This window comes from Fusarium oxysporum, chromosome 3 (genome assembly GCF_000149955.1).
Source record: "Fusarium oxysporum f. sp. lycopersici 4287 chromosome 3, whole genome shotgun sequence".
NCBI classification, from domain to species: domain Eukaryota; kingdom Fungi; phylum Ascomycota; class Sordariomycetes; order Hypocreales; family Nectriaceae; genus Fusarium; species Fusarium oxysporum.
In genome coordinates this window covers 281076-306219 of record NC_030988.1, presented here as the reverse complement: position 1 = coordinate 306219, position 25144 = coordinate 281076, and the positions used below count along the sequence as shown (strand labels likewise).

Genomic DNA, 25144 nt, shown 5'->3' with positions numbered 1-25144 from the left:
CATCCAGCAATCCCGTGACGATAGTCGAATACCTGATGGGATTGCTGTGTATGAATGCAGCGACGAAAAGCAGAGGGTGCTGGAACGTGACTTTTATAATTTTTCAGATCTCTTTTGCCACTGGATGGTAACTAACGACCCAAAACCGTCGAAACTACTTGAGAGAGACTATATCAGCTATAAGGAAATGCATAGCTTCTCGGTACTATTTAACACATGCTATATAATGGACGAGGACCCTAGTCAAGACCAGGGGTTATGTAAGAAATACTTAAGTGATATGTTATCTTCTTGTATGAATGACGCCCTCCGCCCGTTACTAAAGCTAATTATTATTAGGTCGTGGCTATAGTGTTAATTATACAGACCCATGTGTAAGGTATACATATAAAATAAGCTATATCTAATACGATAGAATTAGTGTTCGTCAACCCTAACTAGTACTTTAAGAGATGAGATTTAAGCAACTGCAAGTTTAAGTCCATTCAACTCAAGTTATTGCACTAGCATAGTATGAGAAGGTAGCCAGGTCAGTCCTCAGCAAATGACATGGTTGACGCTCAATTCTCTGCGACTCCACGCACCTCCAGTAATGCTTGTCTAAAGAGTCCTTCCCTTTCAGAGTATGTTTTGTAATATATCACTAGAGTTCGTTTCATTTGGATCACATTTGGGAAAGTGGTCCAGTAAAATAATATTTATCAGTTTCGAGCATTTTAGTAGCGGCAAGTTGAAGGTTACCTTCAGAGCTGCTGTTCGTGCTTGGTATGTCGATAGTGACAGTGTTCCCTCGCGTATTATATTATCCTAGGCTGACTCCTGCATCTCGCACTAAAGTCGAGTCCACCGCTGAGTCCTATATAGAATAGACAATCAGGTCGTGCAGGTGGAAGCCATTCGTCGTGGCATCCCTGACGTTTGAATGTGAAAGAGCTAAACCACTTTAAGACTTCACAGCGAAAGTACCATTAGGGATCCACCTCCCACTGGAAATGTTGAGAAACCCAGCAACCGACGCCACAGAGGTCCCCAGCACCTGTGCATCCCGTCATCATACGTTTCTACGCAGGGGGGTGATTGGCGGCTGTTGGGCGAGAAAGGACTGCTATGGGCATCCCATCGGCTTCCACGTTCGTTTATATGCAACGGGTAGAGGCCTCAACTAATTGACTTACTGCTGTTTCGATTGAGCGAAATATTCTTTCAGCGAATGGCAAAGGATTGAACCCCGGACCCACGAACAATGAGGCGGTCAGTGCGCTGAAGTCTTCAGCAGGCAACTTTGAGCCTCGTGATGCTGTGGCTACCTTCAATTCCAAATGGAACTGTTTCTTAGCTAGGTAAAAGGGGACAAGTTTTTGCATGAGCAGATGTCTAAAACGTTGGAAATCATATGTCTAGAATATCTTGGTGATCCTGCTTATTCGGGTTACACTATAACTATCTCGTTCCTCTAATCAGCCAAGAAATCAACTCCTCGTTCTAATTGCAGCCTAGAGAGTATTATGAGATGCTATGAAAGGAGCCTTCATCGTACAGTCGAGTTCCCCGTGGAGAATCATATGCTAGTCATTTCTGCGCTTCGTTACTGTATCATACGCAACCAGAATAACCGTCGATGATACCAGTTCATCGCAGGCTCTTGTTCAGCCTTCGTCTACGAACATATACTTGAACGTGAGAAGACTTGTTAGCAATGTTATCAAGGACTGCTCAGATAAGAGGTTGAGAACTGTATATCGTAGCACAAGCCATATTGTCCAGTCATCATATGAAGCTGGGTACAAGTGAGGGGTTGAGTGTGATACGTCTTTCCATCCAAATAGGTCAGTCATCCATAGTACATAAAGTCATTATCCCGTCTTTTTCATATAGCTCATAAAGGGATGACATCCGACACAGTCAGCACTTGGCAGAACAGCAAGTCAAATTGATAAGTACGATATGAGACTTGACGTGTAATCGAGTATGTAGGCGCTGGAGACGCAAAGCAACAACATCCAAATGCACAGTTGCAAGGAGATCCAATCCTTTCATGTCACATCGACAAATCTAGGAACCTGGCTTTATGAATTTACAACTATTTCTTAAACAGGTCTTTTCACTGGCCCCTCCATAATGCGTGGCTTCCCGAAACGTATACTTTGTAGGCACCGCTTCTTTTGGAAGGACCTTTGCCATACTGTTATCTTGTAAGGCTTCATTCTGTGGCCATCCTTCCCATCAGAGTTGTGGCATATGAGCTGTTCCCGTATCATCGACCCCCAAATTTGTGGGATATGTTGAGTGATGGGTCCAAGGATGATTGCGACTTGAATTTGCGTCAAGGACAGGATTTCATGCTATGGGTAATAGTGACAGCAATTGTTATTATTGCTTACGGCTGATTGATCCCTTGACATCTGTATTTCTCTTTTTTCCTTTTTCCTTTTATTTTTTATTTTTTTCTTCGCCCTTAACTCACCATTTGTTGTATGGCTGGCTCAGCAATGTCAGGTGCTATTAAAGTCATGGGCTGATACTCTGAGGCCATCTCACCGCATCACAATCAGTATGCCCCCACCCCCAACCATCTCTGTTTGCCTCCTTGCCTGGTTTCGACCTTCAGTATCCGCCCACCCATGCCAAGAATATATATTCCACCACACGTATGTAAATGAATTCCATAAAACGTCGCATTCTGTTGGTCTCTTTTTCATTCCCAATCACATATCGTCTACACGCCTTGACGTTACCGCGTTCCGACTATGTATATGCAAAGTGAGGCCAGACGACTAAGCACTGTCTCTAGGAAACAGAAATTCAAGGCCAGCCTGCGAGATATTGATGATTTGATCGGAAGAGTAGAACGTGGAAGGATTCTGTGAAGCCCATTAGCATCTCGAAGCTCGTGCAAACACTTGGGAAGCTTGTCTGGCGTAACTGGCATCACTTACATGACAATTGAGATGTCCGTATAAGCTAATAGAATTTAACTCCATAGGAGTCATGTTACAGTAGGCTATGTAAGGGTTGAGTCCATCGACGCTACGATACCCCCATGAATTAATAGTATCGCTAATGTGTGTCGCGGGAGACAGCGTCGTGGGCGCCGTAGAGGGTATCATGTTGTCGGCAGAGTCATCGGTGTCTTCAATGGCTGAGGAGCGCTGAGCAGAGTCACATAAAGGATGTAGAGTCTCAGTGGGAGCAGACTGGGCAAGGGAACTTGAGTGGGGAAGGCTGCTGGATCGGGCTTTGTCGTCGCGGGTGTCGGTGGCTAAAGGCCCGCCAGTATGCTGCACGGGAGAAGTGAGCAGACATTGAGAGACAACAGGCATTCCGACAACTGTAGATTGCGAGTTTCTACTGTGGGATGCGAAGGAATGTTGTTTCCACTTAATAGTCTTTTGGGGCTGCTTGTCCGCCGCTACATTCCTCAGAGGAACCAGTAAGGCGCTCGAGGTCGTCAAGACAGCGTTTGACCTTCTTTCCTGTAGCCAGCCATTAGCCTTACTCAATAAGATTGGGTGCTCTTCTCTAGAGTATGGTCTAGTGAAAATGAGGGTCCAGGGTCGACAGGATCCAACCTACGATAATTACGCTGAGCAAGGCGGTTCTGTATCCTTCGACGCTTGGCAAGGTCGGATATCTTGGTCCAATCTTCATCAGGGTTAAGAGAAGCGCTTAAAGAGGTCGGGTAAGCATAGCCGGGTTGTGTCATGGACATTGTGACATCTGTGTATAGATGAGTGTTGTGTCGAGAGTGGTACTGGTACAGTCGGTAAACGAGGAAACTCTAGCTATTGTATTTCCGTAGCTGTATCTTTTGTTCTGTACTTTTCTTGTACTTGCATGGGCAAGAATTGATTTCGAAGGCGGGGATAGGGCTTCCTTGAGCGGAGGCTGGTAGTAATGTACATATGAGAAATAATGAAAGACGACTTGAAGCTGTTCGAAGCTGAATATCAGGCGATGGACTTGTAAACAAAGGGCGAGGGCAGAGACCGCAGGTGAGCGAGAGGAAGATATAAACTAAATACTCTTGTAGCTATCAGCCATCTACAAACATTTGCATGATAGCCTTTTGCAGCATCGAGAACGCGCTGACTCTGAGGGGCAATACTAGCCTTGTACTAACGTGGAGGGCTAAGCCTACGGTAAACATCGTTGTTCCTCGGACCCTGCACGGAGCGCACAGGAGTAGTCCCACCATCCCTGTCTAGCGCGTGTATTCCCATCTTTTTGGTGAAATACGAGTGGCCTTCAATTTCGGTCGGGGCTATCAGGATACTTGTCTACAGTGCGTTTAGGAACCACATTCCGTCCCATGAATAATCGGTTCTTCGAGTTCATAAACCTAATTGCTGCAGGTGAGGCGCCGGAGGGCCTCGCACGTTTCGAACAAGAGGGGTGCAGATGGATTAGAGTTAGAGAGTGGGCGTGAAATTCATTTCATAGTCGCTATATGATCCATATTTCGGCTATCCAGGGATGTGCAAACATGAAATGAAGGTGTGTCCAGCGCTAACTTTTCCCCTCGTCCTATGCCTCCTCTTTTATTCGACCATCTGCAATAGACACCTTCCCTGCTCCCGCCCCTCCGCACCCATTCCTTTACTTGGCTCCTCCACAAATGCAAGCGGTTAGAGAAGGTCCCTGCGCAAATGTTCTGTATCATTTAAACGATCGCTTTTATCTAAGCATGTAGGCAAGACGAAATAGACAGCTGGTTACCTGGAGCAATGTTGCGAGCTTCTGTACTATATTGGCCTGCTTCCAGTGCAGATGGCTGATTGAACGGGCACCGCTCTCAGACAACATGACGAAAAAACCACATCGTACTACAGTACTTTCGTGTACGGTTTCAATATCTCATAGGCAAAGAATCTAGCTAGCAGAGAGAAATCTTTCAGGGGCTTTGATAGACATGACTGTAGATAGGATATTGCAAGCAATGAGTCCGGAAGGTACTGTATTCTTCTGGCCCAAGGGAAGGTCGGAAGCTTCAGGTGGCAGGGGCAGTGGATCCCAAGGATTAGTTTGTGAAATGGTCAATTGGGGGCAGTAGTCCACACATACACAGATACCTCCGAACTGACTCATTCCCTTGCATATTATTCCCTCCATGCAATATGCTTACGAGCAGCTGATATCCCCTCTTTGAAATACCAGTCCTCTTATCCTCCACTTCCACACCATCTCCATTTCTCTCCCTCGCTTGCAGCGGCTAATGCACGCCCTCCAGATCTACTTGGCTACGCTGAGCGGCCGCCATGATCAAGTCCTATGCGTGCACAGGTCCTGTAGACGGTAGTATCATCTGGCGTATATGCAGCATGTCAGTCGCACAAGGTCTAAGTCTAAAAAGACAAGGCGCCACACCGGTACCCTGGAACGTCTCTCAGCTAAATCGAACACGTAGGCGGTAGTGTTTGTTCAGGAGCTCATAGCGTACGACGGAATCCTAGTCATAGAATTGGCCGGTCCTTATATACCTTGGTTCCTTTATCACAATCACGAACATCGTTAGGTGGACCTCGTGTTTCCGGACACCGTGTTTGATTGCGTCTCACGTCTGCTTTAACGCGCTCATCCCGATTGATTGTGGGAAGGATCATGAATAGAACACGCAAATCTTTTTTCCTTCTCCTATTCGTTTCTTAAGGTTCAAGACAGTGATGTGAGCGGGGGAATACCGCAAACAGCGACGGAGCTGGTTTGTTCCAGACCCAGGTTTAATCTTCTTAGTGTTAAAGAAAACCCCGTAGCGCGAGCCTACTTACAAGTCTCAATCACCCTATTATACGTGCTTTAGGTACCTTAGAAGCTCCGCTATCACATAGCCAGGTGCCAGATGAGCTCTTATGCATCAACATCCAGGTGCTGCTTCCGAAGAAAAGAAGGAACGCAATGACCGTTGCGGCAGCATACTAAACTCAGACATACACAATGTTTTCCTCCTGCCACTTCAAAAAGTCACCAAGGTCATGGCCTAGGTTATAACCCATCGGTACTCTGTCCGAAAGAGGGCTTTCGTCGTCAACCATGAGCGGCATCATCGGGCTCGGTGGTAGACTCTCATCAGAGCTGTGGAATGAAGGGCGTTTGGGTCCCCCTTCGCAGAGCCATCGCTTCAGTCCTGTGTTTTTGAAGAACTTAACTTTTTCAAATGCCTGGCCGGGTTCTAGAGCGTTCCAGAACCCGGAAGGGAACTCGGCACCCACTGGGATGGGCAGGTTATTATCAATGTCGATGGTGGAAGGCGTTGACGAGAGAGTGCTGTCTGACGACGGTCGCATCGACGGCCCAGGCCCAAACTCTAGCTCGGGCACGTCCTCGGTTACCAGCACCCCGTGTGTCTCAAAGCCAAACGTATCGAACCATGATATAATCTCCTCCATCTCCTCTTCATCTTGTTCTTTTGATATGTCTTGGAAGAAATCTCCCACCCCCCCTTGAATTGCTATCTGGAATGCTTCCCAGTCTAATGTGTCGTCCAAGGTCTCGATCCCTCTACCCACGTCAGCTTTGGAAAGAACAATGGGGCCATGACGGAAAGAGGGTTGCGTGAGCGTATACGGCGTGCTCATGAGGTACATGCATTTATCATCTTTTCTGCTCTTCGTGTTGGTGGTTCCGAAGGCAGGAACATCACTCAGCGGCTTTAATTCTGTCCTATCTGCTGCCGTCACCGTGATATCTGGTGGTGGTGGCAGTCTCTGAACGTTTTCTGCGCTCAAGCGAACAGAGTCTTTTGGGATAAGTCGTGGCAGGCTTTCTGGTGAAATGTTGTCTTTATCTTCGCCCCTCGGGATAGATTCATCGGACTCTGTTGACGCCACATGGCAGACCGAACCGATGAGGCACGGCTTTCTCATGGCTCCTTCCTTTAGATGTTGCTCAGCTTCTTGTGTCTTGGGCAGCATTACGATGGGGTCGTGTTTCAACATCTCATCTGTTTCAATTCCTCTGAAATGCTGGTCTGTCAGAACATCTGTCATGCTGTCCGGCAAAGTCCATCGCGGGGCACCGATTTCCATCTTAGAGATGGGATGCCCGATAAGGTTCTTCTTCTTCCTTTGGGACTTTTTCGCTACCGATGTCCTCCTGTCTGGCAGCGAATGTTGAGACAAAGTCGGAGTAGATTCCCTGCTTCTCCACCTCAGATGTTTTCGGAAGCCCGTGGACAGAGGCATGGTGCTATGCAGTGTGTGTGAAATGGAAGGATTTCCGGTGGAGATGGATGAGAAGGTCAGGTAGGCCCCCGCGATGCACATTGGGTTGGTTTATATGCAATCCTCGAGCTTTTGAACTAAATGGCCAGCGTTGTCTGTCATATGTCATGACAAGACTTTGGCCGGTACATATCGGCTGTGTCGGTTGCCAACCGGTCAACTTGACCAACCAAGAGTTGAGACCCCATGCGAGATCCTCGTAGAAGGTTAATGTCCTTCCTGGCGGGATCGAGGGTTGTTAATTAGAACCATTTGTTAACCAAAGAAGAGGGCGTAAGCACAGGACAGTTTTGGGTAGGTTTAGGTGGGAACCCTGTAAGAAACATAACTCTATATCGTGAGCAGGGCATCCAGCCATGCTCAGGGCTTCCGGCCAGCATTTTGATTTGCAGACATACGTACCGTCAAGAGTCTTAACTACCCGGCAGACAAAGCCTAAGTGTGGCAGCGAGTCTTGTTTCGCGGCGCTACTCTGTAGGCCAATTTCACATTTGCTTTTCACACTTCTGCTTTCCATTCTTCGTTTCACCTCCTAAAATAGCAAGCGCCGACTTTGAACAGGTGACGGGACCTCAAATTGACTGGATGCGTGGTGGTTCCCGAAGCCTCGAGCTTAGAGTGTCATCAAAGACAGTTGTTCCTCGTAACAATCGCACGACTGCGACAGATCTATAAGCCTGTCGAGAGCCTAATGCGGGGAGTCTGTAAGGCCAGGGCGATAACGATGCAACCTTTTCTCATCAAAAGCACACGTCACAAGGCCATTGGAGCCCTGCTCATCAAGTATGTGGCCAAAATCAGCGATCATTAAGCACTTCTTTTGAGAGACATGCAAAAAAGAAGAAAATATGAAGCCACCGTCTGATTATCCTACACATAGAGAAATCATCTAAAGAAGGTTTGCTTTATTATTTGGGTCTTCCAAATACATAATTTAACAACGAAAGTCACAGCCACAGCTTCTTACACTGATATTCAGAGGCTCTACGTCGCTCTCGTTATCATAGCATAGCCCGCGATCCTGGTCCTCCAAAGATGGGCCGATTCGTACGATAGTAAAAAGCCTGCAGACCTTGAATCGTACGCTCAGGAGCGTTGCCAAATCGAGCAGCAAATTTCTGCTGGATGCAACCCCAGTTCATATTCCTCTCACGCAAGGCAATGATAAAATCGCGCTCCTTTGATGTGTATTTCTGATTGATATGACGGATTTTCCTCCCAGGAGGCGGGCTCGGATAGTAACTGCTATCTAGCAGGCCTTGGCGGGATGGAGTGCTGTCATCATTACCGAAGCGCGCGTCTGGCCTACCACACAGTCTTTTCCCTCGGTACAGAGAGCAACCGGTAGAGAAAGGGCATCGTCTGGGGCTGGCTGAGCCTTCTGTAGAACGGCCATGGGTTACAGATGGAGGAGTTGAAGTCTCCATAGGCCCATGCGCTCGAATGAGGGCCTGTACATCTTGGTCGAATTCCGCCAGACTAGGAAGTTTTATGGAGAAGTTTCCTTGAGCTGAGTCGAGATTCTGCAGTCCTGGAAATGTTGCTACCCCTTGAAGCGTTGTTAGTCTCTGATTGCTGGGTTGGAAAGATGGAGCTCGTCAGGCAAAGACAGGAGCTTACCTTCAATGTCCACTACGGGGCTTCCCGAGATCGAAGTTGGAGGAGTCCAGGGTGGTGTCGAAAGCTTATCAGTGCGTAGCGAGTCTGAATGTTCTCCTGAAAGGCTTTTAGAACCGACTCTTCTATCGACGAGTGGACGAATGCTCATATTGATGACAGTTGATCAACAAAATACATGGGGCGAGGAAAATGGCCGCAGCTTTGTGATGACATGGAATTGTTCATTGTAATTCAGACGGAAAATAGTTCGCCTGTCGAGGAATTACTACTTATACGTGGATACCACATGAGCTTGGCTCATCTCCGCCCATTCGATGCCGCCCATTTTGTGTGTGCAGCACTGCTCTCTTCGGCTGTAATGCGAGTCTCTGCAAGGATGCACGGACAGGCCTTAATTGGGCAAGTGGGCCCTGTTGCTCGAGTTCACATATAGGCGTGTAACAATAAGCTATGCGGGGACGCTACCAGCGAAACACGCTGGCTATCTAACTGGTTTTTTTGTAGCCATGAGTGGGCCAGAGAAACAATTGATAAGGGCAAAGATTAAGGGTTTTGATTAGCCCATTGGCTATTCTTGATTATGACCGAGGAGGTTCATTTGTCTCGCAGCACATCTTTGATTCCTCTAAACGGACCGACCTCCACCGCAGTGAACTGACTAGATCAGAACTCCTCGTAAAGCTGCTCTACTCTACGACTGTGCGACGAACATTGGGATAGTTTGATTTGTGTGAAAATCGTGAAAATCGGGAAAATAAGTAAATAAATAAATAATAAAATAAAACCCAAGGGTTGACTATACTATATAAGAAGCAAGGATCCGAAAGAAATCGCTGCTTCATTGCTTCTCCTGTCAAGTACATGATTCGAAAATGAAAGTCGCAGTAATCGGCGGCGGTCCGTCAGGCCTTGTTACGCTCAAGTACCTGGTTCGAGCACACCTGAATCTGGACTGTGAGCCCATTGAAGCTCGGCTCTTTGAACTGGAAGATAGCGTCGGCGGTGCTTTCGCTCATCGAACATACGAGGATGCAGAGGTCAGTACAGGGTGTATCTCTATGGCTGGAACGTATGAGCTAATTGACAAATGATGACCATCTCAGCTTGTATCCTCGAAACAGCTCACCACGTTTTCTGATTTCCGCTGTCGCGTTGATCGGGACTTTCTTAGTGCGAGCGACTACGTCCAATACCTTCGTGACTACTGCTCATACTTTCGATTATGGCCTAGCATTGAGCTTGGAGCCAAGGTTCGCAGCGTACGAGCCCACTCTTCTCAAGGCTATGTGATTGAGTACGACAAGAAGAGCAGCGAACTCTTTAGGTGGAGATGCGACGCAGTTGCAGTATGCGCAGGCCTGCACAGAGAGCCAAACTTGCCGATCATCCCAGGACTAAACTATGTGCCTGAGGTTATGCATTCGTCTGACTTCAAGACCAGAAGCCAGTTCGGGATAAACAAGACAGTCATGATCATCGGGTCTGGTGAGACTGGCGCTGATGTAGCCTATCTCGCTGTGAACTCGCCTACAAAGCAAGTCTTGATGTGCCATAAGGATGGCTTCCATTTCGCACCCAAGGTTGCTCATTCTGTCTACGTATAAGTGAGGATAAAATAACCATACTAATGGATATACAGCGAAACCCAGGGCCGATATTGCTTCCTATCTTGGGCCGGAAGCCCAACCCCAACGAACCCGGCATTCCCATTGACGTTAGCCGTGCCAACCTCTTTGACACGACCTATGTTCACCAAGCCCTACGCAACAGTATGATTCTCTGGGAGTACTACAACTACTATATTAAGGCACTTCTGTGGGTTTGCTCTGGTACCACGTCAGGAATGGACCAGTGGGTAGGTGAAATTAGCCAGGCGCGTCACCATCCATCAAAGAGTATGTAAATCACCAAACCGTCCTGCCATACTGCCTTTTTCTTTAACCCCCCTTCCTTTTTTTTTTTGTTTTGTTTTTCCTTTTTTGAGCTCTTGGCTTCTCGTTTCTCACACTGTTGTAGTCTTTTTCAACAAATCAATGAAAGTCTGCCCATACCTTAGTTTGCCTTATCGCCCTCGACAACCAGGCCCATCTCTGTGGTTATATGCCTTGAGATCTGCTTTTGTGCAAACGCCGATTCCCGACACTCATGGAAGGCAGGTAGATCTTGCACCTTTACCAAAGAGGATCAACGAGAGTGGCGTGGTTGAATTTGTTGACAATGGTCGGCCGGAGTATGATCGACTCAAATTTCGAACCATTCAGCCTGACGTGATCGTTTTATGTACTGGCTACCAGCAGACCTTTCCCTTTCTCGACAATACCCACAAGACCAGTACCCATCACTTATCGTCGTATGTTCGTGGTATCTGGAGGCGAGATGAGCCCGCCATGGGATTCATTGGGTTTGTCAGGCCATCTTTGGGTGCCATACCACCGCTTGCAGAGATGCAAGCCCAGCTGTGGGTGTTGAACCTTATGGCACCGCACAAACTATCCAAACCGAAAGCTGAGGATGAAATACACTATAAGCTTCACAGTAAATATGACGACAGGGTCACATACGGTGTCGATCACGAGAGTTATGCGTACCAGCTAGCTATGGATATGAACTCGGCGCCCGGGATCGTAGATATCTGGAGAATCACGCAAACGATTCATATCACGTCCTTGTATCGCCTATTGATCATATGGGCTTTCGGAGCCCATTTTAACACAAAATTCAGGCTCATAGGTCCGTGGGCCTGGGAAGGTGCTATGGAAGTCTTAGTGTCGGAGGAGCTTTGGCATACTATTACACGAAGGCCGGTATTGTTTGGTGAGACTCTTAATTCATCGGTGCTGGTTCAAGGCTAATTGATTAGGGCATCTCCTGGTTTCGATTCTGCCAATGGCAATTTTTGGCCCTCTGAGTATGGCGTTTTTTATTTATCATTCTCTATTGAGTTATTGGCAATCTTTGGAACTTCACTTGTTGTAAAAGAAAAATAAAAAAGAAGAAAAAAAGAGGAAAAAAAGGAACCGATTGTGGCGCTGAGATTCTATTCCTGGGCTTGTAAAATGCCCGCTAGCCATTTGTTTGCACAGAGTACACGGCCGGCCCCGGCCGATGGGCACAACCCAATCGGCATGATAAACATCATGCGCTTCTTTATTGGTCAGGACAAAGAGTCCCTTCAAAATGGGTAGAAGAGTGCTGGATCATTGATTATTGGGATCAAGGGGAGTGGAGCATCTCCAAAGTCAGAACGGAAGAGCTCCTCTTGACTGAATGAGTTTGGTTGTAAAAGCGGGCCTATCATGGAGCGCCGAGTTCACCGCCGAGTTCACATTCTTATGTGAGCTCGTCCTAGTTCGGTGGGTCTGAGTGGTGGCTCACAGCTTTAGCTTTGACGGATCCCTGACCACCCAACAATTCAATGAGTCGATGAAACATACCCTCATCCAGTACCTAGGTAGTCTTGCTAGCCTCAATCAATCTCCAAACGCTAACGCCAAATATATACCGAAACAGTGGCCCCAACGACCATACCTATCATTTATTGCCATGCATGATGATCCTTATCACCAAGGCAGGAGAAACCATGAGGCTCCTCCCGACCAAAGTAAGGGCACATAAACAAGCCTTGGGGTTCAATTTCATAATGAATGTAAGACCAAATGCCTAGTTAATAGCATTCTTAAGAAGATTTATACTAAGAATCCTCCTTTCAATTAGAAAATCTTCTCAAGTCTTTCAGTGCCATTATGTGCTAATATTATCAGAGAATCCGAGATTTCGGGCCTCATTATAACCGAAAACATTGATCGATTCATAGATTAAGTTGTCCATGAGAAGGAATATACCGTTTCAATCAAGGTTTCTTGGAAAGACGGCAACATTAGCTGGGTAGAGAAACGCCGTCTTCATAATCATGCGCCTAATCTACTTTCTAAGTTTGGGCGGATCGTGGACGTTGTGACTCCGCAACAGGTCTCCACCTATACCATGTTTTTGAAATCTCTCAACACCGTACCAAAAAGAGTAAGACGGAACGTAGGTTTGCATGGGTAGGATTTCCCGAGGAAAAGGAAGTTACTTGGGAGAACGCCGGCAAGATCGAAGAAATTGCCCCAGGCGTTGTCGAGGAGTGTAAGTCAAACTAGGAATAAGCCCTATAGAAGCTATTACATTTGAAAACTCCTTTGCCCGACCATTACCGGCTTCTTACGCTGCCAACAGGCAGGTGCGAGGTGTCTGCAGAGTGGCCCACGTCACGCCGACGAGAATATACGCCAAGCTCTTCATCTGTGCCGGCATAGCCTTGTCGTCCAATACCAGCCCAGAAGGCGCGCTCGTCGCTACGAGGGCCCCAAGCCCAACCCGCACCAGCGCGAATGGGCAAGTGATAGTATCGGAAAGCAAAGATCGAGGCAGTGAAACCCATCAAGTAGCCGAAGAGAATATCAAAGCCGTGATGACGGCGGTCGTGCCAACGAGAACCGGCGATGAAGATTGAGACACCAAAGGGCAGAAGGCCAAGAGCAAGGAGGTAGATTGGGGGCGCCGCAGCTTGGCGACGCAGAGACTGGACCTTGGTGTTGTCTTGTCCTACGTGTTCTTTTGTAGGAGTGGAAGAAAAGGAGCCATCAAGACCACGGGTGCGCGAGAGCTCATAGTGATCGACAACGGGATCAGTGTGGATTTGGGAGGGGAATGCCGCATGGCTGGCCGCTCCTGCGGCAGAAGCAGCGGGCGGCAGGATGAAAGGAAGAGTAATGGCAAACTTGCTCGCCATAAAGAGCGAGGCATAGATGAGACCTCCAGCGGCGGCGGATGAGTGGCCACTAGGATATGAGCGGAAGCCGTCGTCGATCTTGTACTTGTCTGTCTGCCGGCAGATGTCGGCCGAGACCAGCTGCCCTGTCATGCTCTGCCATTTAAAACCACCGACGAGATACCTGTCGATATTGCCCCAGTCGGGATCGCACCGGGATAGGAGATCGGGTCGGGGCTTGCCAAACAGGTTCTTCATAGAACTGGTAAAGAACCATGACAGCGCCAGGGATAGAACAAGGCCGAGGAGACCGACATGGAGCTCCCAGAGCTTGCGCTGCCAGATTAGAGTCTTTGGTGTTCCCTTGGGTACGGTCATGCCAGGAACAAGGATCAAGGAGACGACGACAACAATGACAAAGGGGACGCCAACGGCGAGGACGAAGAGGAGGTACGCAGGGACGAGTTCATGTTCGGCGAAGGGATATCTACGAATGATGTTAGCTTGCAGGCATTAACTGGGAGCTATGAATATCTGACGTACGAGATACTGGCATCAATAAGTGAAAAGGGTCGCTTAGTAGGTGCAATACGATCGAGCCAACCTCCAATGCCGACAAAGGCAAAGCAAATGATCCAGTCGAAGAGGTAGGACAAGACGAGTCGGACAGGAAAGCGACGACCTAGCAAACCACTAGATAAGGTTCCTAAACTTGAGCCGCCCATCTTGTGATAGGAATGCATATTCTATCCAGGGAAGGAAGAAGAAGATGGAGTATGGAATCGAGGGAAGGGAGTTTATTTGAGGCCTGGGGCTTTTCGCACACACTCAACAAGTTGCTGGGGTCCGTTTTCTGCGTGCACCTGAGCGTAGGAGAGCTTACGCCTACTACATACGTTTGTGTTGGATCCTGCGAGGGCGTGTGTGGGCGTGTAGAGGGACAGATGTGCATTGCAGAGCGTGAGAAGACCGAACAAGCAAGCCAAGCGACTAGGGGGAGCTGTCACAACAGTTCCGACATGCGACAGCGACTCTGCGGTATTGAGTAAGAAGAGATATTGTTATGCAATCTCACCCACTGCTTATTTGTATGTCTCCTTTAATCGTTCATTTCGTTCTCTATATCGATGTGAGCGGAAGCGATCTTTTTCCTCTCTCTGCTACAGGCTGGCCACGGGGCGAATCCTTAGAATAGGAGAATTATGTTTCAGTTTGGGACCTCCTTTGGGGATCATGCACCACTCAAGGAGTTGGCTTGGGGCTTGTTTTCAGCAAAGCCTCCCAGGACCCAGCCCAAACTATGAAAGATCTTCATCTTGACTCTTATGTAAGTGTTCAAACATGGGCGCGCCAGTCACCGTTTGCCCTGCCTAAACACGGACGTCAGAGCATTAACCACGCGGGGCGCCCTACCGCACATGGTCATGATGGCCCTCATTCTGCCTCTATCTATACCTAGTAGAAGTTACGAGATATAAAAATGAGGGGGGATTAACCATGCTAATTCGGTGCCATCCAGGTCCAACATGTCGAGAGTTGCCTAGCCTGCAAGTGCTAACTTGCTATTAGTCATGTTTCGTATCACCTGTGCCACATGCTACCCGCGTCATATTGTTAGCTCGTGTATAGGCTCTCGTATTTCACAACGACTATACTGATTAAGCTAGTTTCATTGGCTGCCTACTCCAACCATTTCTCATTCCACACTAGTCTGTTCACTACCCGTCACATAAGCACTTGCGGAAAGATGCCCCATCTATGTAGTAGTACTCTTATTGCTGCTAATATTATATAAGACCACAGTATCTTCTAACCCTTTTTACCTTAGTTCTTTTGTTTAACCACATCCTTCGTAATATTGTCTCTCACCATCTGACACATTCACACCCCGATTTTCACCATGCTGGCTAGGTTTTTCTTCGCCCTTACTTCAGCTGCTTTGGCTTTGGCTTCGCCGCCAGTTCATAACTTATACCCAAGTCAAAGTGGCATGCCCACAAAGCCAACCCCCGTCCTTCCAAGCAATGGTGGTGGTGAGTATTAACTCCGCCCCTTGGGCTTACGCAATGATTTCAGATCCACTGACATGCCCTTCAGATTCTGAGCTTCCTGAACCCTCTGAGGGCGTGTCTCTCAAGCATATCGCGCTTGGCTTTGGTATTCAAAACTACACTTGCGCCGATACCGCTGCCAGTCCCACACCCGTCGGTGCTCTAGCTGTCCTTTATGATGTCACTCATCTCTACCCCGGACAAGGTCACTCATCCCTAACCCAGGATGAATGGGCCTCTCTCCCAGGGGACATTCTAGACACCCTCAAAGTCCCCCTGAATCTCAATGAAAAGGGCACCGGAGCTTCTCTCGTCAAACCATTCCCTAAGAAACAGGATCTCAAGATCAGAAGCCTTTCAAAGAAGATCCCTTACCTTGGCCATCACTACTTTAACGCTGCCGGTGTTCCGACTTTTGACCTCGACAAGGCTCGTCAACTGTTGGTGGCAAAGAAGATCGGCGATATCAAAGCTCCTGCTTCTTCCCCCGCTGGGCCTGAAGGCACCGGTGCTGTGAACTGGCTTTTCCTTGGTGATGCTGGCGGTAGCCATGGAATTTCTTATGCCTACCGTGTTCTGACAGCCGGCGGTGCTTCTCACGGATGCAAGGCGAAAGGAGCCGACAGCACTTCCTACACGGCCATGTATTGGTTTTACAATTAAACCAAAGCCATCTTCAACGGCTGACGTATCAAAAACTAAATAAGCCGGCAATCATAATTTCTTAATGTGAAACGCCGCAGCGATAGAGTTGGGGAGTTTTTAGTTATTTTGCGATGAGGCATTATGATATTCTTTTCTTTCTACATGACTTTGCTTACATTTCTATTATTGGGGTTAAATCTTGCATATATATCTCATCTTATGGAGCCGTCTAATTTAGATCCAGTGTTAAGCGGCGATTCTACTCCCGACTATAGAACGACCAATCTTGATAGCCAAATATGTAGCGGATCGGTTAAAACTTAAAAAGACATAATCTCAGTTGGCCGCTGGAACCCTTTTCCTTTGCAGTCGGACAGCCTCGTTGCTCCTCAGAAGTCAGGAAAATAGAGCTAAGATCTCCCGTTCCAGGTGTAATTATTTCCTAACATCGGTGCACACCACGAACCCTTTTTTCATTTCCAAAGCCTACGTAATTGTCTATAGGAGTATTTGGAAATAAGAACGGGCATTCTCACGCATCTACGACTAAATTCTGAGCAACTGAATTGCTTGGATTCACAGCTCGTCCTACCGATTTCCTTCAGGTTTTCGGTAGTCGTCAGCTCGCCTGAAAACAATGTGTTACCCTGTAGTGGGCTTTCCATGCAAATCACGGAGGATTTGACACCTGTCGCTTTGAATTCATTCACCCAACGTACTAGGTTCTATGGACGTGAAGCATGGTAACCATCAACTGTCATATATATTCTACCGTTAGCAGACTATGATGCACGTTATCAGGTAGACTATGAGCGTGTTCAGATTAGTCTTTGCATCGGCATCCGTTTCATACAGGAAAAGCAAAATAATACCCGGTAAGCGATTTCTTCATCTTTTAACGGTCCCAAATTTGACTCACGCAGTCGCCAATAAGCTGCTGGGATGAATATGACAGTAAGAGAGATCACCTTCATTAGTCTATCAACCGTTTGATACCTTGCTCTCCCGCTTATCATTGGGATCTGCGGATGCAGGGCCACCTGTTCGCTGACAGGGTTGGCTACAAATCATGAAAAACCACCTGCCGCAATCGGCAACAACGGGCGGTTTCTGGTTTACTTGGTAACTAACTCATTTACACCAGGCACCCGGATCGGCTTCCCTAACGCAACCTCGGTCGAGCATCTATTGGCTCATTAGTTACACACCTGCTGTTGGTTCTGATAGAGCGTTTTGTTAGGATTAGAAAAAAAAAGAAACTCATTAGCCTGGGCAGCTCGGGCCCTCTTCCTTTCGTCCGTGCCGCCAGTGGGGCCAATGTGGATCTTCCAATGCGTCGCTTGTCTTGAGCTCTTGGTCCATGCATGAAACTTTTTCGATGTCGGCAGTCAAAGGAACCCTTTACTCTTACCGGTATCTATCGGCTCTCTTTATGGCCTTGGCATTTCTGAAGCTCAAACTGAACTAAATGGAGAAGGACGTTGCTTTCTTGATATATGCATTATTCTGTACATCTTTGAGGTTGGCAGAAGGATCGAGAGAGAGAGAGAGAGAGCAGGGGTTGTCGAGGAACATGCTGTCCGTAAGTGAGCTGATCAACCAAGCTACTGCAGCTACAAAGCGCTGTCACAAACTGGCCCCACTACTCTCGTCGGCTGACAAATCGGACCACTTTGTCTATTCCTAATCAGTCTTAGCAGCCTAACAAGGAGGGTTTAGACGTTCTATTTCACTCCCGGCCCTCGACACTCGCAGACCCGTTACAGCTACAGTGGGCTACTGACTGCTCGCCAAGGCGCCGGGGTCACGAGACCCGACAATCGTGCAAGTGCTTGCTGTTGACTTGAAACGTCTTCTCCATACCCATGTCATAAATAAATGAGGCGTGACCAGGAACCGTATAGCTAGATTAGCATCGTAATGATCTAATCAAGGCTAGGGGCTAATCTTGATAGGGCTAAACCCCACGGGGCTGCTTGTTTATGCCAGGTTAATAACTAGCAAATCACCCTAAGTTTACTAAAGGTTACTCTAATTATAGAGTAAAGTACAGTCGGCATTATTAGCTCCGGTGGGAGCTGTAAATCAATTTAAAGGCTTACTACCTATGGTATGATTGCGAAATATGGAAGAAAGAGGGATCTATTCGAAGAGAATTCAACGCCAGCGACAAGAAAGACGAGGACTGGAACCTGCAAAAAGAGTAACTGTTGTCGTCTCTCCTATATGCAGCAGAGTATACGGCTAAGGGGAGAAGTCCAATAAGAAAGTCAACATTAAACCCTGCCGGGGCCGGCGACAGGAGAGCATCCAGGAACAAAATGAGCTATGGGTCAAAAAGCGAGGGGGCCCCACAGTCATCACGTTAAAATCCTGCATGCAATCTGCACCGGCCTTCCTGAATCGCCTTAGGCAGCCACCTAGGTGATCTCCGATGTTGAAGCGACGTGTGAAAATCCGCTCCTTGGCCAAGTTTGACGTTATCTACTACAGTTCATTCATCATTCCGAGACATCCCCATGTAAACAGGGTTAGCATGGTTATGGTGCATGGAATCCCCGGCTGGAGCGTGGCTGGGTTTCAATTGCGCCAACGCGAGCGGGACCATAATTAGGTTTCGCATTTCACAATGTTCCCTCTACCGATATTACCTCACCAGGGGTCCGCGAAGCTCATCATTGGGGTTGAATGAAGGGCCAAACGTCTTTGGAAGAGAAAGACTGCCCTGGTGGTGCTCGTACGGCAGCACTCTATAACTCCGTGTCCGTTTAGATTAGTATGAAATCAATCTCCCCGACCGACGTAGTCCTTTGCAAGCCTTGAAACTCGATGATGCCAACGTTGTTTCGGGAATCGCCGGATTTAACACCGCGGCATCAACAGACTACACCCGTGAGATCCGGCGCGGAAGACTTCCGGAGCAGCGCGCCCTATAGGCGTTCGCGCATGCGCGATTTTGAGCTTGGAGTGCGACTGACTCAGGGCCAGTCGGCAGGGGTCGATCATAGGTTGGTCGACGAACTAACGAAATTGTCTCGATTACAACATCCAACGGCTTTCACTGCTGCACTTGTTAACTCGTTTCGGTTCCGTATGCTGCCACCCTACGTGACCAAGCATCTTCTAAGTTCTGGTCGCGAGACGTTGGTATGTTGGATAGTCATTTCTAATTCGTCGAAGCTGCGGGGTCTTCCGCTATCGATGCTTTGAACCCATAGTCACTCGTCTAATCTGGCATCGCCCATGATCTCTCATTTCAATATCCAGGCTTCTCACTTTCATCGGCAGTGGGTCTGTAATCATGTGTGTGGAGAGCTGTTAAGCTTGGAAAGACAGAAGTGAGAAGCCGAGCGATGTGAGCAGTCTTGATTATCGAGACAGGGTTTGTCACTAAGAAGGGCTAATCAATCGACATGACCTCGTGTTTCGGTTCCGCGCGATGGCTAGACCCAAGTTAGAAACGTCACTGCTTCACAGACGGATTATAATCCCTGTCATTCCCCACCCCGAGTTCACAGCGCTAAAAGTTAGGGCCCAAGCTGCCGGGATTCGCTCATTGCGTAATTCCAGCATTTCCGCATCACTTTCATGTCATGTGAACTACCCAGTGTTATCATACCGACCTCGTTACTATATCGAGAGGCGGCCGATACAAACAAAATTCTGATCAATCGAGTCGTCTACCAAGGGAGCTGAAGTTATCACTTGCGGAGCAAAGAACCATACGGTCTCAGCAACTCTCTCAAGTTTCTTCGCCCTTCCCAATCGGCTTCATCAAGTTTCCGGATGCAGTTCCCCTGCCCCGCCTGGAGGCCTGGTAAAATGAAAAATTCCCTGTACACCACCAGGGGAGGCCCATGATCGAAGTATTGACGGAGATCGCTCCTTGATGCTCGGACACTTGCCTTGAATGGTGATGGATTGGCCTGACCTTGTTAATTCTGACCTGAGTAAGTGGAGTCACCATACTCACAATGAAGACAATGTTTGTGACTCTGTAGTGTCAGACAGGGGCTCATCATCCATGATAGAAGGCAGTCGTAAAGCCTGTTGGTGATTGATTTTGAGCATTACTTTCTGAACCAACGCAACGAGAAGCAGACGTCCCGACAGTATGGCTCGCAGGCAGGTAATGAATGTGTGAAATATTATAAGAAGATGGATGGCACCAGATATGAGTGAGAAGCAAAGTAGTCACAGTCGTCACAAGTCTCCTTTTCCCGCCTTTTCCCCCGTTTCTTTTTGAACAACTTTCATCACGTTCACATCGTGGCTCATTCACCCGGCTTTTTGAGATGACCTATGATTTGTCACAACGGCACGGGGCATTCATACATCCACACCTCAGCCCTGCTGAAACTTTCGAGCCATCGGGCCCAGTTCCTCTGCCGCACTCGGGCTTTGTTGCCAACGTTCCAGCGCTTCCATCTCAGGACGTAGCGCAGATTGTGTTCGGGCCTGATCTGAGTAGCTCTACCCTTCCCATTGAAAACAGCACCTCCGGATATCCTTGCTACAACTGGGTACGGGAGCCTACCCTAAATGCCTGTCCTTACGGTTATCCATTATGTCCAGGCGGCGACCAGTGTTTGTTCTCACACCCTCTGCGCTTACCAACCAACTCTGGCTCCGTTGATCAGTCAATTCCGGAAACAACCCTGGCCATGTCCGCGCAGAACACATTTTGCCAGCCATCCGCCCCTAGTGGCTATCCAGGTTCTTCTGATGCCAAGGGTGACCCGTGGTCGAACATGAGGACCACTTATCCGTCTCCTCCCAAACCCAGTCAAGCAAGGGCTCGAACTACACCATCGCTCGCACAAAACTCGGGTGTTCGCACTTCAAAGCAGTATACTAAATTCCCAGCTGAACCGCAGAATGCTGCTCAGCCGAACATGCGCAATGGCCCATCGGCCGCGAGAAATGACTCATTAGAATATATCATCAGTCGTCTACCGCCGAAGAAACAATATATCATCAATGAAAGGTTGAAAGGCAAACAATGGGACGACATTCGCAAGGGGTACAAATGGAGGGACCTGAAATCAACGTCTACTCTTCCGAATGTACTGAGAGATTTGCGAGCCAAGCATGATGTCATTAATCAAATTCTACCATCAAGGCAAGACCCTTCGTCGAGAGCCTCAAAAAGCTCGCGAAATACCCAGCGTGCAGTCGAGATCCTGGGTGATATTTACGGGTTGCAGAATCATTAACATCTCAAGGCATCAACATGGAATTCATAACATAGTACCTAGTTGTGGCTCTTTGACCGATGCAATTCCTGCCATCGGCTTGAGACAAAGGCGGATCAGACGGGAGGAGTCACAACTTTTGGACGTTTACTTGTATAATAGTTTCACGCGCTTAGAATAATTAAGTCACAAGACAGCTTTCGGTATCCCAAGCAATAGCAAATACAAGGTTAGTCACCAGTTATATCATTATGTAGGTTTATTATATAGAGTCTAAGAGAATTAAACTGTTAACGTGTCGTAGCTGATGGCTGGGGCGTAGAAGGATTCCGGGTTTCTTTTTTCCTTCCTTTCTTTGATTTGCATACATAGCCTTGGTATATCCTACAATTCTGATGGAAGACTGCTTCTCTTCACTGGCAGAATTGAGTATAGGCCACATGCTGGCTCCCGCCGTTACCATTCCATCAACGTTCTTTGCACGTGGGTAGCCCCTTCCCCAGATGATCCACATTATCTTCATTCAACATCAATAAATCGTATGTCGCAAAGAGTATTACACAAAACCTCTCGAAGATTGCGTTGTGGATACAATGGGACGGAAAAGCATTTCCCCTGGCTAGCTTCCAAGCATTAGGCTTACCTGCACACCTGCGACTTTCTTTTGACCCCCAACTGCGGCAGAAATTTATTTGAGGCTAATCAATGTGAGCTCGACCCACTAACCTGTGAGCTCCATGAGCTATTGTGTGAACTTTATGTGAAATAGTGGATCATGCTAGGGTACTGTTATGGTCATGCGTACGCCCATCTCCTCAGCGTTGACAGAAAGTTTTGTGCCAAGGTCGTCCCAAACGGGATTAACTGCAAAATGAAGCGGCAGAAACCAGTATAACTGTGAAACGCAGAAACATGCCTCTAACTATATAATCGTCGTCGTCGTTGTCTTGGAGCAAAAACAGCTTTGTACTTGTAACAAAATAAGTTTATCCTCCTTGAGTTGACCGTGGATACGCCCCACTCGATAGTATTACCATTAGGTTGGGGAAACTAGCTTGTGAGCCTCTTTCCTACCATCTACATTGAACCACATCCTAACGCAGCCAGATGCTGTAATAATTCGCAGAAAAGATGAACACCCAAGTCGAAGGTCACGGCAGACACTACTCTCCTTACAATACCCTGCCGCCGCCGCCGCCGCCAAGGCCCATCGAGCCACTTTTGCCTACAATGCCAGGACAGCGTTGGCAAGAGTTTTCGCATCCCCGTCCACCTTCGTTCCACCAACGCCTCCCTCGCGTGAAAGAGCTTAGAAGGTGTGCCCCAATCGAATGCGAGCATTGTCATGAGAGAAAGGTGAGCAACTTTTACAGTGTCAGCTTAGAATCCCCAACCGTATGCTGATCCTTCGCTCCTAAGATCCGTTGTAATGAGGCTCGGGGCTTGTGTGAGCCACGTCCGGCTCAAAAACGGGCACATGATCCCCAAATGCGCAAGTTGCCAGATAGATCCACAACACCGCGAGAAAAGCTCATGGGCACCTCACTGTGGCCGGTTATACCGACCTTCAAGAGACAGACTCCTCAACAATAATTCCTGTAATTTCCACTTTTAAACTGAACCTCAGATTCGCCAGCTGTGTGGAAGTGGCCGGTCGGTTATGTGGAATCTATGAGGATGCGTTGGAAAATTAGGGGTAGGGCTTGATCCTGTGATACTCTAGATAACTAGCATCTTCCTCAGAGGCAAAGAAAGTATCAGCTTCTTGTGTAGTGTGGAAAATGACATTTCATCAACACTGAAACCGCCTATCTTATAGCTGTTCATAGGCCATAAGGACTACTACCCTTAATATGGCAGTACTAAGACTGGTAAGGGCCTAGATACTCTTTATTCTATCTTTCAAAATTTCACTACCTTTTCCTTTTCCTTCTTTTTTTTTTTCTTTTCATTTCGTTTTTCGTCCCTTTCCATGAAAAGCCATTAGGTACAGGAAATGAGTTAACATAGCTCCACCTTCTGATACAAGTAACCAGACAGGGCAAGTAGGGAGACCTTCAACGTGAAATGCACATAACGGGTTCTTTGTCATGAACATAAAGCCTAGATAGCACCAAGGCCCCTGTCAGACTTGGCGCCTTTATAGTCCTCTATTCGTGCATTGCGCTAATACAAGCGTCGCCAATCAATATATCATCCTCCTTCACTGAAGTCAGTACTTTGGCAAAGGGCCGTATATACGTCTTAAGACACTTGATAATAACCTACTCCCGTCGATAATCCCAGCAGCCTCGACAATTTTCTATATCCTGTAACATACAGGTGTGCAGGAAACTTTAGTCACCATGAAACGAAACATTCTTGTTGAATATACACTTCGCAGCATTGCCCTCGTCCTCGAGATAGCGGCACTATCGAGTATCTTCCTTGGTATTCAAGGCGCATCAGGCTACTTCGCGTGGTTCATCGGCCAGCGGCTGTCGCCATCTCTTCTTGATACGTTCTTGCCTGGCTCTCAAGAGGCCCTTCTGTGCTTCGTACTCAACACAATCTTCTTTCTTGTCGTCCTGTGGGGTATCTTGCCCTTTTACAGCATCAGGAAAGAGCTGCCATTTTTCGTGAGCGGACTTGTCGTCTGCTCTGTTGGCCTGCTTGCCGTGGCTCTCACGATTATGTCCATACACGTGGCTTTCACTGCTTGGGACTGGTCGATCTTACTTGAAGAGGACGGATCCATGAGCCTCGCCAAGCACTGCCGTGCCATGTCTATCTTCTTAAGTGCGCTTTGGTGCATGGGATGGATATTCTTCATACTATCCTTGTCCTACGTTTTGAACTTAGGCGTTCCCGACTTTCTTCAACAGATGCTGGTCGACACGAGAAAGCTCCTAGCAGCGGCCGGGATCAAGCCACTACCCCATCCAGCCTGGGTAGATAAGGAGGACTTTATTACATCAGAAGAGGCAGCGAATCTTGTGGTAGTTTGACACTGCATGGAAAAAGGATGCTCCGAAGATTGAACTATGTACATAATATAAAGCAATGAAATCGGAAGTAGCGGCGAGCTTGAAGAGTTTCTTTATCCTTCTTTAATATGCTTAGTTTCGGCATTAAATAGCTCCGCATACATAGCCGTATAACATTGACAATCGACTGACTAATCATGTCTTGGTGTGGTGTTCATTATCTTCTCTTCTTTGCCTCGACCTAGAAATCGCGAATGAAGGGGCGGGCTCATGATGATGAATACAACACTTTCATGCAAAACATGAAGAAGCAGCTTGGCTCTGAAGCACTTGGAGGAGACGAAATCTAATTCCAGCCCTCTCTGACGATCCGACACGAGACGGTTACATATTGGGAAACGAACTATTTCGATTCCAATTATCACGTACAGGCTAATATTCTTCCCGACATTTGCTATGCTGGCGTTAAGCAGGAAAACTGTTAGCTAATGAAGTATTACAGTGAGATGCAATAAGTCTGAATCCAGACTGAGGTCCTACTGGTAGTTCGGGTGATGTAGTTCTCGTGGACAGTGTCCTAGCTTCATTGAGTATAAATCTAGCTTAATTAAGCAGCCATTACTCCTTATCAAGACATTACTACACTAGTAACACACTCACAATTGGGCTAATTAGAGAGCGTGTACTTGAATATGGA

At 47.6% G+C, this 25144-nt stretch overlaps 9 protein-coding genes across 21 annotated transcripts; 5 read left to right on the top strand and 4 right to left on the bottom strand.

The window, feature by feature from the left end:
- Positions 1 to 2228: 2228 nt before the first annotated feature.
- On the bottom strand, positions 2229 to 4096 carry FOXG_20866 (uncharacterized protein). The gene is made up of 3 exons (XM_018401183.1): positions 3574 to 4096; positions 2937 to 3473; positions 2229 to 2861 (listed from the first exon to the last, which is right to left on the bottom strand). Exons 1-3 carry the CDS (start codon positions 3646 to 3648, stop codon positions 2775 to 2777), a joined length of 699 nt encoding a protein of 232 aa, XP_018251697.1. The 5' UTR covers positions 3649 to 4096; the 3' UTR covers positions 2229 to 2774.
- Positions 4097 to 4419: 323 nt separating this feature from the next.
- On the bottom strand, positions 4420 to 7589 carry FOXG_12420 (uncharacterized protein). The gene is made up of 2 exons (XM_018392201.1): positions 5365 to 7589; positions 4420 to 5302 (listed from the first exon to the last, which is right to left on the bottom strand). Exon 1 carries the CDS (start codon positions 7257 to 7259, stop codon positions 5919 to 5921), a length of 1341 nt encoding a protein of 446 aa, XP_018251696.1. The 5' UTR covers positions 7260 to 7589; the 3' UTR covers positions 4420 to 5302; positions 5365 to 5918.
- Positions 7590 to 8004: 415 nt separating this feature from the next.
- On the bottom strand, positions 8005 to 9138 carry FOXG_12419 (uncharacterized protein). Its single transcript, XM_018392200.1, has 2 exons — positions 8838 to 9138; positions 8005 to 8766 (listed from the first exon to the last, which is right to left on the bottom strand). Exons 1-2 carry the CDS (start codon positions 8983 to 8985, stop codon positions 8219 to 8221), a joined length of 696 nt encoding a protein of 231 aa, XP_018251695.1. The 5' UTR covers positions 8986 to 9138; the 3' UTR covers positions 8005 to 8218.
- Positions 9139 to 9658: 520 nt separating this feature from the next.
- On the top strand, positions 9659 to 14690 carry FOXG_12418 (uncharacterized protein). 6 transcript variants are annotated; one of them, XM_018392197.1, is made up of 7 exons: positions 9659 to 9874; positions 9941 to 10417; positions 10477 to 10732; positions 10854 to 11651; positions 11698 to 12288; positions 12348 to 12483; positions 12599 to 14690. In XM_018392197.1, exons 1-5 carry the CDS (start codon positions 9710 to 9712, stop codon positions 11811 to 11813), a joined length of 1812 nt encoding a protein of 603 aa, XP_018251692.1. In that variant the 5' UTR covers positions 9659 to 9709; the 3' UTR covers positions 11814 to 12288; positions 12348 to 12483; positions 12599 to 14690. The 6 variants fall into 6 exon arrangements, with proteins under 6 accessions (XP_018251692.1, XP_018251690.1, XP_018251691.1 ...); XM_018392195.1 differs by having other exon boundaries at positions 12348 to 14690; XM_018392196.1 differs by having other exon boundaries at positions 11698 to 12483; positions 12552 to 14690.
- On the bottom strand, positions 10317 to 15017 carry FOXG_12417 (uncharacterized protein). 3 transcript variants are annotated; one of them, XM_018392193.1, is made up of 4 exons: positions 14134 to 15017; positions 11426 to 14077; positions 10889 to 11358; positions 10397 to 10838 (listed from the first exon to the last, which is right to left on the bottom strand). In XM_018392193.1, exons 1-2 carry the CDS (start codon positions 14331 to 14333, stop codon positions 13030 to 13032), a joined length of 1248 nt encoding a protein of 415 aa, XP_018251688.1. In that variant the 5' UTR covers positions 14334 to 15017; the 3' UTR covers positions 10397 to 10838; positions 10889 to 11358; positions 11426 to 13029. The 3 variants fall into 3 exon arrangements, with proteins under 3 accessions (XP_018251686.1, XP_018251688.1, XP_018251687.1); XM_018392191.1 differs by having other exon boundaries at positions 10317 to 11358; XM_018392192.1 differs by having other exon boundaries at positions 10397 to 11342; positions 11399 to 14077.
- A 286-nt stretch (positions 15018 to 15303) lies between these two features.
- FOXG_12416 (uncharacterized protein) lies at positions 15304 to 17702 on the top strand (the record flags this gene model as incomplete). 2 transcript variants are annotated; one of them, XM_018392189.1, is made up of 3 exons in its annotated part: positions 15304 to 15623; positions 15688 to 17161; positions 17431 to 17702. In XM_018392189.1, 2 exons carry the CDS (start codon positions 15491 to 15493, stop codon positions 16302 to 16304), a joined length of 750 nt encoding a protein of 249 aa, XP_018251684.1. In that variant the 3' UTR covers positions 16305 to 17161; positions 17431 to 17702. The 2 variants fall into 2 exon arrangements, with proteins under 2 accessions (XP_018251684.1, XP_018251685.1); XM_018392190.1 differs by having other exon boundaries at positions 15613 to 17161; positions 17431 to 17570.
- Positions 17703 to 18974: 1272 nt separating this feature from the next.
- Positions 18975 to 19222, top strand: FOXG_20865 (uncharacterized protein; the record flags this gene model as incomplete). The annotated part of the gene is made up of 2 exons (XM_018401182.1): positions 18975 to 19023; positions 19170 to 19222. The coding sequence occupies 2 exons, from the start codon at positions 18975 to 18977 to the stop codon at positions 19220 to 19222; spliced, it is 102 nt and encodes a 33-aa protein (XP_018251683.1).
- A 681-nt stretch (positions 19223 to 19903) lies between these two features.
- On the top strand, positions 19904 to 21975 carry FOXG_12415 (uncharacterized protein). Of its 5 annotated transcripts, none has more exons than XM_018392188.1 (3): positions 19904 to 20236; positions 20294 to 21710; positions 21786 to 21975. In XM_018392188.1, exon 2 carries the CDS (start codon positions 20582 to 20584, stop codon positions 21500 to 21502), a length of 921 nt encoding a protein of 306 aa, XP_018251682.1. In that variant the 5' UTR covers positions 19904 to 20236; positions 20294 to 20581; the 3' UTR covers positions 21503 to 21710; positions 21786 to 21975. The 5 variants fall into 5 exon arrangements, with proteins under 5 accessions (XP_018251682.1, XP_018251681.1, XP_018251680.1 ...); XM_018392187.1 differs by having other exon boundaries at positions 20288 to 21710; XM_018392186.1 differs by having other exon boundaries at positions 20294 to 21975.
- Positions 21976 to 22612: 637 nt separating this feature from the next.
- On the top strand, positions 22613 to 24468 carry FOXG_12414 (uncharacterized protein; the record flags this gene model as incomplete). Its single annotated transcript, XM_018392183.1, has 3 exons — positions 22613 to 22797; positions 23342 to 23352; positions 23804 to 24468. The coding sequence occupies 3 exons, from the start codon at positions 22613 to 22615 to the stop codon at positions 24466 to 24468; spliced, it is 861 nt and encodes a 286-aa protein (XP_018251677.1).
- Between the last annotated feature and the right edge of the window lie 676 nt (positions 24469 to 25144).